The sequence below is a fragment of the Melanerpes formicivorus genome, unplaced genomic scaffold (assembly GCF_026170545.1).
Source record: "Melanerpes formicivorus ecotype bairdi unplaced genomic scaffold, bMelFor1.0.p_v2 SCAF_7, whole genome shotgun sequence".
NCBI classification, from domain to species: Eukaryota; Metazoa; Chordata; class Aves; order Piciformes; family Picidae; genus Melanerpes; species Melanerpes formicivorus.
In genome coordinates this window covers 21630466-21644180 of record NW_027142359.1, presented here as the reverse complement: position 1 = coordinate 21644180, position 13715 = coordinate 21630466, and the positions used below count along the sequence as shown (strand labels likewise).

Below are 13715 nucleotides of genomic sequence, written 5' to 3'. Positions count from 1 at the left end.
TCTCTGTATGAGGCTGCAGGTTTTGTGTGGGGTGAAATTGTACAGTGTAGGTGCCCGTGCCTGTTCATTTTGGGATGGACTGGGAAATCCAGCACTTCCCAAATACTTAGGTGCTGCGGCAATCCCAGAGCCTTGACCAAATGGTTAATTATCAGTGCAATTCCCACGTCACTGAATTAAAGCCCACAGCTACTCCTTAGCTGGGCTTCTTATTTCAAACATCTCCTTCCCCCAAGAAAAGCCCAAACCAGCAAAAAGCAAACTACAGAGCTGCAGCAAACTACAGTCTGAGTCAGAAGCCCTGTTGTCATGAGGCTTTTCTTCCTAGTTACCACCATGTCAGAGGAAGTGGCTGTGGCTGTTTTTTCCTATTTGAGTGGCTGTCTGCTGGTATCCAAGGACAGAGGAAAATCTGACGTTATTGGGGGTCACAGTGGACCGAAACAATAGTGAGCTGTAGTAACACAGATATGCTGTGTGCAGCCTCCAGCCCCACAAATACCCTTATCCTGCTCAGAAAGCTTCCTGTGCCACAAGCTGGAAAGCCATAGGAGCTCATGTAGTGTGTGAGTGAGAACTAGGATCAGCCTCCAGCTTTGGCAAAGGGGCAGGAGGGAATAATGAATGTAATAAAGGAAATGACAGAAACACCACCCCCCACCCCCCCAATTCATCCCATAAAACCCATGTCTGCCGGATGTTCCACAAATACCATCGCAGGGTGTAATGCTGCGAAACACCAAATTAACTCAGTCATTACTGTTGACATAAAAAGGAGTAGTGCACAAAGCCCAGGCATTTTCCCTATGGAACACAAGCAGGTGAATGGGATTGTCCATGTGGGCCTATTGATGTCCTTTCCTGGATTAGGTTCTCACGGGGCAATCAAAGAAAGCTCCCAAGAGCTATATTTGGGTTCATCTCTTGTTCAAAGCAAGCAGAAGTTCCCAGTAGCTCTGCTTCTGCAGTAACTTCCTCCAGTAACAGTTGAAAAGGTTCTTTTCCAAGTTACAGATGGGTCAGTCTGTGTGAAACTGTTGCAGATAATGTGATAAACTGTGGCAGAACAGAGGCTGTGAATTAGAACAAAATAAAAGGAGAACACAGCTGACCTGTGAGGCCTGCAGAGAGGAGTTTTAGAATTGCCACTTCTTTCAGCGAGTTCCTTCAAGACTCTAAATGTGTTTGTCTGCCATCAAGGCTGGGTGATAATTGTAATCCTAAAGCGTTCATCCTGTGGTCTGAATTTACAAATCTGGGTCCTAATTCGGCAGTTTGATTTGGGTAATCAGAGCTCCATTCAGTGCTGCCATCAACTATGCCAGCAGATTAGATTGCAGAACCAGATCCATAGATAAAAGCTGTTCCTGGCCTCACTTCTTGCAGCTTGAGCAATACAACCCAAGGTGAGTCAGAGACTGCAAATGCAGAAGGGGCACGTGGTTGCCCTCAGCAAAGTCAAGAGGGCAGCTGGGCTTGGAGAGGGTTAAGGGGATCTGGGTGATTTGAAGATGATGAGACGCTTGAGTACGAGAGGATTCCAGCTTCTTGGAGGCTATGGAAAAGACTGGTTACATGGTTATGAAGGTGAGAAAGATGGGAGAAAAAGAGGCGTACGGTGAGGATTTGAGTAGGCAACGATGAGGACTTTCAGTTGAATTTCAAGAGCCAAAAAGAAAGTGAGGAGTTACACAGCCAAAAAGAGAGAGGAAAAAAGTGTGACTCTTCTAACAGTTCAGCAGAAGTCCATTTAATTATGTGTATTCTTACAAAACAGCCACAGAAAAGCCCTGCTGGGACAGAGGTCTCCATTTATCGAGTTCAGCTCTGTCAGTGAATGTACAGATGGAAGTCTGGGTGCAGCCTGTACCCCTAATTTCTTACATCAAAACTGCAGCAATTCACGTTGCTGATTGGGGTTTTTTTGTTTGTTGGTTTGTGTTTGTGCTAATGGCTGAAGAAAGGAAAACCAGAGTATTTTGATAACCAGTGATGAAGTCTCACTTTATCTGCTTTTGTTGCTTTCATGTTTGCTTTAGTTGGGTAATGAAGTGTTGCACAACATACTCAGACATGCACTGCATGCTGTTGTTAATGAAATCTCCTTGGTAGTAAGCTCAGTGCTTGTGGTGTTAGTCTTCAGGTCCACTTTGTTTTTCCTTCCTTCTCAGGGAGTTACTGCTGCCTTACGGTAAAAGGGATTAGGAAGAGGATTTGCTTTCAGGAGTTTTCTGTTTGACTTCCTCCTCCACCATGGGAAATTAGTGCATATTTCTTTGTGTTTTAATATGGCTTTGTTCCTAACTTGTGGGAGCCAGAAGGTGGCATGGGAATATCCATGCAATCCCTTCCCTTCTGCACAGGACTTGATTGAAACAGCTCTCTTCTCCCACCTCTTCGACGATGCCCAGTGCAAGTTTAGATGAAGCATTCAGCTTAGTGCTGCAGGTGGTATTCCTTTTGCTGGGGAGCATTCCCAGAGAGGGAAGGTGAGGGATGCTGGAATAAACTTTCTTCAGTACAGCCTATGTAGCCACAAATGGTGCCAAGAAATCTGATAGCTCTCTTTATTTTCACATGTGGGAGATGAAATCTGGACGTAAGAACATTCCCAGTGCAGTATTTTGGGGAGACAACTGCAGTCTTGTTCCTCTGCAGTTTATTTTTTGTTGTTTACAGATTATAAAATGCATAAATACTGAAATTTAGATTAGCAAAATTCAGCAGTGCTGATAAGGAATTTTTGTTGGGGGTGGTTGATGTTTCTTCTTTCAGAAGAAAGGTTAGAAAATGGGTTAAGCCATTTCTCTGCTAAGAATCCCTGAACAGCTCAATTCTAACTCTGTTTCTGTTTCTTCCACCTTTTGTTTGCCAATTTAATCTACAGGTCAACCTCTTTCTTGCTAAAACATACATCACAATGGGACCATGACATCAGGCCAGCCCCCTTGGAGCATTCTGCTGCAATATATACTGTGATGTCTCAAACTTCTGCTTTGATTCACTGCTTGCTGTACACATTTATTAAGTTGTGTTTTTGTATCCTGGACAGGTGACAACTTCATTAATATTACCTTCTGTGACCTGGATCATAAAGAGGAACTGGAGATCCAATGTGAAGATGATGTAGAATTCTCTTCTTTCCAAGAGGACCTAGTGGCTGAACAGTTGACATACATGGATGCTGTATGTAGAATAAGTGTAGAGCTTGAGACGTGAGGGGAAATAGTGCTGGGTTTCTGTAGTCTGCTTTTAAATTTCTGTCTGTATAAGTACAGTGTTCAAAAGCAGGTGAAACACTCTTCAGTGGTGACCAGTTATAAGACAAGGAGCAGTGGGCACAAACAGGAATGGAGGAGATTGCACCTCAACATCAAGAAAAACTTTGCTGTGAGGGTGCTGGAGCCCTGGAGCAGGCTGCCCAGAGAGGCTGTGGAGTCTCCTTCTCTGGACACATTCCAAACCCACCTGGACATTGTGATCCTGGGCAACCTGCTATAGGTCACCCTGCTTTAGCAGGGGGGTTGGACTGGATGATCTCCAAAGGTCCCTCCCAACCCCCCACCATGATGGGATTGTGCAGGTTGTTGAGACACACAGCACAGCTCTACTTGGTTAACCAAACTTGCTTCCTTCACTGGACTTTTTTCCTTCAGTCATTCTGAAGTTTTGGTTGGGTTTGTTTGAGGTGTGACTGTGAACTGTGTAGTCTTCTTGGCAAAGTTCAGTGTTTGACATCTGAGATATAGCACATTTTGACTGTGTTACTATCTGGCCTAAAGATGTACAGGTAACTCGTAGTGTTCTGATTTGGTTTGTCTATATTAATCTCCTTCAAAATATCACTATATCTTTTTGGGTTTTTTTTCCCTTTCCCCTTGGTCATGTAACTGATCTAAAGCTGTCTCTGATTTTCCCAGGACTATTTAGCTGACAGGTTTTCTAGAGTATCAAGCCTATAAATAATATGCCAAAGAGTCTTATTTTAAACTAAGAGAAAGTAAATCTTTACCTTTTTAATATCACATTAGATTTAGATAAAAATTGTCCTGTAAACATTCTTCACTGTCATGTGGACAATAGAGGTCTAGGAGAATCCTGCTGACATAAAAAAATCTCTATTTCACTCTAGAAACTCTTCCAGAAAGTTGTTTCCCACCACTGTTTGGGAAGCATCTGGTCTCGAAGGGACAAGGAAGAAAACAAGCACCTGGTACCTACCATCAGAGCCACCATCATTCAGTTCAATGCAGTTACCAATTGTGTTCTCAGCACTGTCATGAAGAACAGGGAACTCAAAACACAGCAAAGAGCCAAGATTATTGAGAAGTGGATTCATGTTGCACATGTAAAGCTTTTATTCTCTATTCTTTAATGTTTCTGGTGTGGGAGGTGGGAGGGGATAAAGGGGTTGTATGCATTGGTCCCAGGCCAGTGAATATCTTAGCTCTAAATCTTTCTGCTTTCGACTGCTTTTCTTTGTAATAACAGATAAAGTATTCCCCTTCCTCTCCTTAGCTTCTTCCCCACCATGGAAATAGGGTTGGTACTGCTCTCTTCACAGGGCTGGGAGCTCTAATTAGTGGGTGAGGCAGATGGGGAGTGCCATATACTTGATAATATAAGATTTATGATAAGACAAGGGTAAATTCAACCACTTCCCTAGGAAGGAAATATTGCTCCTATCAGTGAAAGAAGTGAACTGATGCTTCATAGCATCCAAAGGTTGATAGCATTCAAAGATTAGACTTGTTTTCAAAGGAATATTCAACAAGAGTGGAGTTAGACTGGCAGTGGTGCAGGCAGAATAAGCTTTGTGGTCACCTGTCTTGGGCCATTGATGTTCAGTCAATGAGCAAAATGCTCCCTCTCCTCTGTCTGTGAACACAGTGGGAGCTGAAATCAGATGTGGTAGAGGACAGCACAGCTGTTTGTGTCTTCATACCTTCATATTCATCACACAATTAAAGAATCATTTTGCATGGGAAAGACCTTCAATATCAATCATTGAGTCCAACCACTCTTTAACTCTGCCAAGGCTGGTACTAAACCATGGCCCTCAGCACCACATGTCTGCCTTTTTTAAACGTCTCTGGGGGGACTCAACCACCTCCCTGGGGGACTGTTCCAGTCTTTGGGAACTTTTTCAATGAGGAAGTTTTTTCTAATATCCAGTGTAAGCCTCCCCTGGTGCAACTTGAGGCATTTTCCTCTTGTCCCATCACTTGTTAATAGGGAGAAGAGACCAACCCCAACCTGACTCCAGCCTCCTTTCAGGGGATTGTAGAGAGCCAGGAGGTCTCCCCTTATCCTCCTTTTCTCCAGACTAAACAACCCTGCTTCCCTCAGCTGCTCCTCACCAGACCTGTTCTCCAGACCCTTCACCAGCTTTGTTGCCCTCTTTCACCACACTCCAGCACCTTAATGTCGTTCTTGTGGAGAGGGCCCCAAAACTGAACCCAGTATTCAAGGTGTGGCCTCACCAGTACAGAGGGACAATCACTTATGTTGAAAGTAAAGTAAATACAATGCTTTGTTTTGAAATGTTCTTGAGGCTGAAGGGTAGTTTGCCACTGAGTTACTCACAGTTTACATCAGGTGTACAAACCAGCTGGACGTGGTGGGGTGAGAGGTGCAGCAGTCACCAGAAAAAATAAGTATAGAGTTAGCACATGATGCCAGTCTCCTCCTCTTCTGCTTTATCAGTCTCACGTGTTTCTTGAACACATTTTCAACCTTCAATTCCATTCTCTCATAGCAGGTTAGATGTTTCTTCATCTTTGCATGAAAAGGTTTGCATGCCTTCTTCACATAACTCCACAGTTTGCTGATTTCTTAGATTTTATCTTTAATATTTTACAGTAATCTTTGTAACTGCCCTTCAGAGCACTGGGCAGCTGGCACTCGACTAGAGTCGACTAGAGAACCTTGAAGCACTTCCATATGGACATGTGTGGACTTTCATTTTAAGAATCCCACGGATTCTTTCCGAGCTGTACAAACTAAGCAGCCATGCAAAGCTCAAGCCAAGCTCTCCAGCCTTGACAATGCCCTTTCTATGCTTCCTGAGACAGTATTGTTAGTCCTGGCACTTCAGTTGGAGCCACTGCATGCTTCAGGAAGCTGGTATGGGGAAGGAAGTCTGTCACCTCTCTTCTGACGCTTACATCCACTCATTTGTGTTATCATCTGATGGCTGCTTTATAGCCCATGTGGCTGGATTAGGAAGCTTGATTCCCACTTTCTGAGTGCAGATCTCTAAGCTGGAGAAGGCACCAGTAAAAGGAACCTTTCTGGACTGCAGCTGGGCGAGCAAGTCCAAAGCTGCTTCCTGCTCAAGCTGTGGCAGCCAGGACAGGCAGCACACTCAGCATACGTGTTCTGGGGATGGGGAGCTTTGTTCTTCTCCTCTGTTGATTCAGTGGCTATCCCTTTGCTTAATTGATACACATAATTAAATAGCTGAGTCTTAGGTAAGCACATGAAAAATGCATGTGCATGCTCTGGACAATAATTGCACATGTAGAACAGCCACTTGCATGTGTACTTAGCTGCCCACTTCTGAAGAAAGCAGCTTGCTTTGTGCATGCAAATGAGTATTTGGAATAGTTAGGTGCCTGAATTAGAAACTAATCCACTCATTAGAGTGCAGTTATTCACTGACAGCTAACTCTGTAACACAGCAGTGGGGAGTACAATGGTTGTTATCTGGCTGTGACTTTCTGGGTCCATTTTCTTGGTTTGCAAGATAAACTGAAGTCTTTTTCTAGCTGCCAGCCCTCTCTGCTCCACCTAGATCTAAGATTCCTGAGCAGGAGCAGCCAATTTCATGGACACAGTATTTTCTTTAAAAATAAGAAGTATAATGAAATAATTAATATCCTGTTACACTTCATTTTATTTTTTCTCAAATCAAAGCTGTTTCTGCACAGGATTGTTTCTGGTCTTCCCTTGTGAAGGACACAGCATGAAGCAAAGTTACTCAAACCACTCTTAAAAATCCTTCTTATATACAAATGAAAGCTTGCTGAAGTTCAGTCTGCAGTCAGTTAAATCATTAAGAACACAAAATCCCATACTGAATTCCTAATGTGCTCTAAATTAGGCAATGTGCAGTTAAGTCAGGCTGCTTCCAGACTGCATCTTCCAGTCCCAACTCCCCTTGTATTTGCAGGGGTGGGGGGGAAGGAAATCTCAATGTTTGTGCCTCTGAATTTATGTTGTCCCCACCTGAATTTCAAGTTTAACACAAAGATCTGATTCTTAAATGTGTCAGTCCCTGAAGAAGAGCTGATATGTAGCTCCTTTGGCCCCAAACCTTGCACACATAACTTTCAGGTCTTGCATGTCCTACCTCATGATCTTGAACTCAGTCTTTGTCTAGGCTAACTGCTTCAAGTCCACCCAGTCAGTCTCCTTAAGGCACAAGATGTTAAATGTAGCCTCCTAAGTTTCACAAAGATTATTTATAGGTGAATAAATGGGAGTAAAAGTACTTGCCTTAGTTGTTCAGTCAGTTGTAAAGCCACTCATGAGCAGAGCTGTTTGTGCTGAAGTCACATTTGTTCATCTTACAAAGAAGATAAATGATGTCTGTTTCACTGTCAGGCTTCTTTACATAGTCAGTGTTACTACTTTAACAATCAGCGGCATCAAAATGTGCAAAAGTGGAACTGCAGTTTAGTAAACACTCATCTCCCTGCAGTCAAACTCTCCTGTGTATTGTCTGCTAAATTTCCATGTACAGATGCCTCTGTGTGAGAGCTTCTATTTGTGTGAGAGTTCCTTAAGTCTGTGGTGCCCTTGCCCTACTTCATGAGCCACCGACAGATAAACAGCAGTTCCTTGAAGAGTCACAGGCCAGACTTTCCCCTCCTCCTCCTTGCTTCTACCTGCATTGCCAGGAATCTGTGCTATTGTTTTGAGAATCAAGTTTTTCAGTGTGCTTTTCCATCAGAGCTTCTGCCACAGAGATGCTGCATAAGAAATGTTCATGAACCTGTTAGGATTTGACCCCAGCTCTGGATGAGTGGTGAAGGTTTTTCTCTCTAGGAGTGTGCACATACTTGAATAACAGGTTATTCCTTTGCAGGTCTTTGTTTTTAATTGACACTTAGGTGATGGAGGGGTTACAGTTTAAATACCACATACAAGGAGGCAAAGCCTGGGTTTTTCACCTAAAGGCTAAAAGGGGTCAGTAGCTATAAAGGGCTTTTTAAGAAGTGTAACATTTGTGCTCTTTAGCCCAGATTTGTAGACTCTGTTCCACTCTTATTTTTACTAGGACTGGAACCTGTAGCACTGCAACATCACCACAAATACATGAAAGTGAGGAAAACAAGATTTAAGTGCCAAAGCCCATAAAGTGCTTGGTGACTGGAGATGGGGAGTGATATTTTTGATGCTCAATATTTGTACAGCTGCCTGCTTAGCAGTGGGAATGTGTAGCAAGCATGACAACGGTCAAACAGGAGAGCACTCGCATGATGGTAATGCTGACATTTAATGCTCCTGTATTTCTAACCACTCCTTTCACAGGAATGTAGGATGCTGAAGAACTTTTCCTCCTTGAGGGCCATCATTTCAGCACTGCAGTCCAACTCCATCTTTCGACTAAAGAGGTCCTGGGCATGTGTTGCAAAGTAAGTTGTCTCCTTCTCCTGCTTCTGTGGCTGGTCCCAAACAAAGGCAAAAAAACTCAGTGCTCTGTCTTTTCATCTTGTCTTCTCAGTCTTCCTGTTCTGCTCCTTCATGGACATCTGTTCTCTCAGAAGAGCTCCTCATTCCTGTGAGGCTCAGGCATGAACTCCTCTTTCATACTGAAGGGGCAACCTGCCCTCAGGGATACCGGGTCTCTTCTGACTTTTATAGCATATTGGATCTTCCACAACCTATTTTGAAAAGCTGTGGGACTAGCTACCCACCCAGCTCATGCCTACCACTCTCAGAAGTTCAGCACAAGGCCACCGTGGTACTTGCCTGTTGTCTTTTCTCTTTTGAATCATAGAATCTTCATAGAATGGCTTGAGTTGAAAGGACTTTAAAGATCCTCTAGTTCCAACCCCCTTGCCATGGGCAAGGACAGCTCCTACTAGACCATGTTATTCAGTGTCTCATCCAGCCAGGTCTTAAACACAGTTATCACCATTGTTAGAGTGGGTCAACTTACTGTTCTCAGTCCCTCCTTCTCATCCCAGGTTTCTCCTGAATTGTATGTTAGGCTCTGCTCTTGCAAAGTGAAAAGCTTGTTGGGAATAACATACAGAGTACAACAGCCATGTGTGTGAAGTTGGAGGAGGTTCAGGTTATGACAAACCCTTGCTAATGCTCCACTAGTCCTGATGTTTTCTTAAACATATCCCCAGACTACAAAACCTCAGTCTGTACTGAAGACAGGATTTCTTCCAGGAGAATACCTTTATGTGCAGCTGCTGTATTTACTGCATGCCAAAGACACCAGAAATCTCTGTGTAGGAAAGATGGTGTCCTGCTTGTTCCTTCTGGGAAGGAGAGGTTTCATTCCTTTGCATCTGATAAACAAAGGAAACTGTCACATAGTACACTGCTGCATTTCCCCTGCACAGAGGTGGGCCTTTCCTTCTGCTGCCCTGTGTTCCTGAGCAGAACATTGTCATCTTTCATGGTCAGGTTGGACAGGGCTCTGACAACCTGATCAAGGTGAAGATGTCCCTGCTGACTGCAGGGGAGTTGGACTGGATGACCTTTAAGGGTCCCTGCCAACCCAAACCATTCTGTGACCTTTATCACTGGGCAATAGAATACACTTAAATGCTTCTAGCTTTTCAGAGTGCATGGAGCAAGGTCAAAAATGAAGTGCTTGAGATACCTCTCTCTGCTATTTTTCTGTTCCTTTGAATCCATTTAACTACCTTCTTAGAACCACAGTCTCATGCCCTGCAGTGTGATTGAAAGCCCTGCTCTGGGTCTGCATACCTGTGGCATTTGTTTGTTTATTGGGTGCACCAGATGATCCCAGGAAGGTTCCTAGTAGAGGTTCCACATCTCACTGGATACATTTTGGTGGTGGTGTCTTTTATATGCCCAACTGTTAATGACACATAAGAAAAAACACTGACCTGGTCTGACTTAGAGTGCTTACTGCTAGCACAAATGACTCGATCTTTTCCTGTTGCAGAGATGCAGTGCTGCTGTTGGAGGAGCTGTCTGATACCTTCTCAGACCATGACAACTATATGACAACTAGGGAGCTGCTGATGAAGGTGAGACTTAGCTTGAATTGCAATGTTTGTGGTCACAGTCAAAGCTGAGGTAGCCCTTTCCCTAACCAACTGCCAAAGCTCAGCTCTGCCTGTGATACTGGATAAGGTGCTTTAAGCAGGAGAGGTCTTTCACTGGAACAACGCCACTCAGCTTCAGCTGAGGAATTAAACCAAGATGTTTATCCAACTATCCCGTACCTTTCTTGGAACTAGAAAACAGGGATGGGGATTTTGAAGGAACAGGCTTCCTGCTCTGTGTGTGGCCAGATGGACAACAAAGCAGGCTCTGTCTGAAACAATTTGACTTCTGCACTCTCCTGGGTGAACCCCAACAAGCTCAGGAGCTTGAAAGGAGTGAGGAAGAATAGCAGGGAAAGGTTATGTTCTGTAGAAACCAAGGAAGATTTGTGGCAGATTTTTCTGTTTACATAAAAAAGTTTCAGTAAACCAGTTTGGATCTTGGCAGTTCTCTCCAGTCAGCCTGGCATTTGTACCTTACGCCTTGCCTGGGTATCTGAAACACTGTGTTTTGCTCAAGAGACTGATGGGTGAACACATCCAAACCTCTCCCTGTTTTGTTTCTCGTATATTTATCAACATCTGTAGCTGTTTTAAAGCAGGTGAGGCAAGCACAGAGGGAAAATGTGTGTTCAGGACAGCTTTTTAAACTAAATATTAGAAAGACAGAACAACAGCTCAGTCTGAGCCCAGACCTTCTGGCTCCCAACAAATCGCTCTCCCTAAGTGGCTTGGCAAACCATTTTGAAAGCAGTGAGAGGAGAAAGGTTCCACAGAATAGCTAGAACCTCTCTCCTACTTCTCCTCTTGGACCGTTCTGTAACAATGGGAGGATTGATGACCACTGAATCCTGAACAGCTTTGTTTTCTTTTACTATAAATAGTCCCTCCAGGGAAGCTGTGTTTGGCCTTGCTACCCATCCTGCACACTTCAGTACAGGGCCGGCAAAATGCCCTATGGAACAGGTTGGCCAGCACGAGAGAGGGAGCACTGTGTGCTCTCCTCCCCACACAACAGCCCTGCTGCCAGCTGCAGTTGTAGCTTCTGTGCTAACCCACCCCAGCTGCTGTTTGAGAATCTCCACTGCAACTTTCAGTGTCTTGAAGACATGGAGACAACACTCCTTCATTCACTCCTGTTCTGCAGCTGAGGAAGGAAATACAGTTTGAGTGACCTGATCATTAGCTGTGACTGAGAGAAGTAGATGTTGGAGAGGATTTTTACAAGCACAGGCTGTTGTTTTGTCTTAAAAAGCCATGGATAGTGATTCATCCCCTACTTGTCCAACCACTGGAAGAAAAAGCAGTAACTCCCAGTGTCCTGTATGGATTTAGAGGAATAAAGGCTAAAGGATCTGTTGTGAAATAGCTTATCCATTCACAGGAAAGCTTGAATTGTGGAGATGAAAACCTATTACTTACGTTTCCTGCGTGGTTTTGGATCAGTCAATAAGCCACAGAGGGTAGTTGCTGGATCTCTGTGTTGTGGCATAGAAAGAACCACAAAGAATTACATAAGATAGAGAGATGTTTACTTGTAGCAGTCCTGACAAGGAAATTAAACAGAGATCCTGAGATTGTGAGTTGTCTGGAGTTCAGAGAAGCATCTGGCCACCTGAAGTATATCAAACTTCTCTGGTTGAAACTCCCAAGAGGCTCTGAGCAGCACTTAGCTTTGGCCAGAGCAGAGGCCAAACTTGGAGGAAACTTCCCTCACAGTCAGTCAGCTTGTGGGATTTTGTTCAGAATTCCCAGTGTACCACTCCCAGAAAATTAGCACGTGTACCTCCACACATGAACCTGCCCAGTGAGTGTTTGTTCTGGCCTGGCTTGCCTGGTTAAATGCATCTGCAATTATTTGACATCAGTGCAGCTGCCAGCTCGCCACTTAGCTCCTGCATTAATTGTGTTTAATTCTCCCTTACCTCACAGGAAGGAACATCCAAATTTGCAAATTTGGACAGCAGCGTGAAAGAAACCCAGAAGAGGACACAGAGACGGCTGCAAAGTCAGAAAGATATGGTATGCTTGGGGTCTTTTTCCTCCCCTTTTTGTGCTGGTGACATGATTAACCTAACTGCTGAATGGCAGAAGCCCAATCTGAAAAGGTGTTTTACAAAGCGAGCACGCAGTGGGTGATGCTCATAATGTGTGCTCTGTCAAGAGAAACAACCACAGCACTGCTGACAAAAAGCAAGTGAACTGAAAGGTTTAGAATGACTGTGCAGCCTGGCCCTGTAAATGTATCCCCTTCTGCTGTGGATCACAGTGAGCAGATAGTGCTCTCTGTGTGTATAAAATGTGCACATAGCAGCTCAATGTGAGCCAGCACTACCCACTCACAGCCCCAGAACTCAGCATGTGCTGGGCTGATCCCCAGCAGTGTGGGCAGCAAGTGGAGGGAGGGGATTCTGCCCCTCTGCTCTGCTGAGACCCCCACCTGCAGTGCTGGGGCCAGCTGTGGAGTCCTTGGCACAGCAGAGACAGGGACCTAGTGGAGTGAGGCCAGAGGAGGCCACAGCAATGATGTGAGAGCTAGAAGCCTTGTCCTGTGAGGCCAGGCTTCAGACACTTGGGGTTGTTCAGCCTGGAGAATAGAAGGCTCCAGGGAGACCTCCTTGTGGCCTTCAAGTGCTTAAAGGGGCCACCTAGAAAGCTGGGGGCAGACTTTTTAGCAGGGCCTGTTGTGACAGGACAACAGGTGATGGTGTTAAACTAAAAAGAGACATTTAGGCTAGCCACAAGGATACCTATTCCACTGAAGATGGTGAGACACTACCCAGGCTTCCCAGAGAGGTGGTGGAACCATTCCAGGTGAGGTTGGATGGGGCTGTGTGCATCCTGCTCTAGCTGCAGGTGTCCCTGCTCATTGCAGAGGGTTGGACTAGATGGTATCTGAAGGTCCCTCCCAACCCAAGCCAGTCTGTGATTTTTTTATGAAATGATTGATGAATACAAACATGTGTTCACCTTTTTCAACTGTCTAGTTTCTGCCCTCCCATTAACTACTCTGGTTAGCCTTTAGAGAGAAATAGATGGAAAACCACACAATTTCATGTAGTAAGATAGGTAATGTAAATACTGGAATTCTTGTGATCAAGACAATTGACTCTAACCAGAGCAAGAATCTTTTTTAAGCAAGGTCATGATGCTTCTGACATACCAGCTCAAAAACTACAGAGAATTCTACAGAGATGGCTTTGTAAAATGTGTCCACTTTCCAGTCTGCTGATAAAAATGGCTTTTGTGTCCAAGCTGGCAAAGATTTAAAAGCACAGGGGAAGAGAAATCTGGGACAGTTTGGGGCTGTTCAGTCTGGAGAAGAGAAGGCTCTGAGGTGACCTTATTGTGGCCTTCCAGTATCTGAAGGGGGCCTACAGGAAGGCTGGGGATGGACTTCTCAGGATCTCGGGTAGTGATAGGACTAGGGGGAATGGAATGAAGCTGAAGGTGGGG

General features: G+C 44.5%; 1 protein-coding gene across 2 annotated transcripts in view; it reads left to right on the top strand.

The window, feature by feature from the left end:
- The window catches only part of RGL1 (ral guanine nucleotide dissociation stimulator like 1), a 77271-nt gene that overhangs the window by 51844 nt on the left and 11712 nt on the right, over nt 1-13715 (top strand). For both annotated transcript variants that reach the window (XM_068141334.1, XM_068141333.1), the window contains exons 6-10: nt 3053-3186; nt 4133-4348; nt 8539-8642; nt 10157-10241; nt 12192-12281. In XM_068141334.1, coding sequence (XP_067997435.1) covers nt 3053-3186; nt 4133-4348; nt 8539-8642; nt 10157-10241; nt 12192-12281 — 629 coding nt within the window. The remainder of the gene's footprint in view (nt 1-3052; nt 3187-4132; nt 4349-8538; nt 8643-10156; nt 10242-12191; nt 12282-13715) is intronic.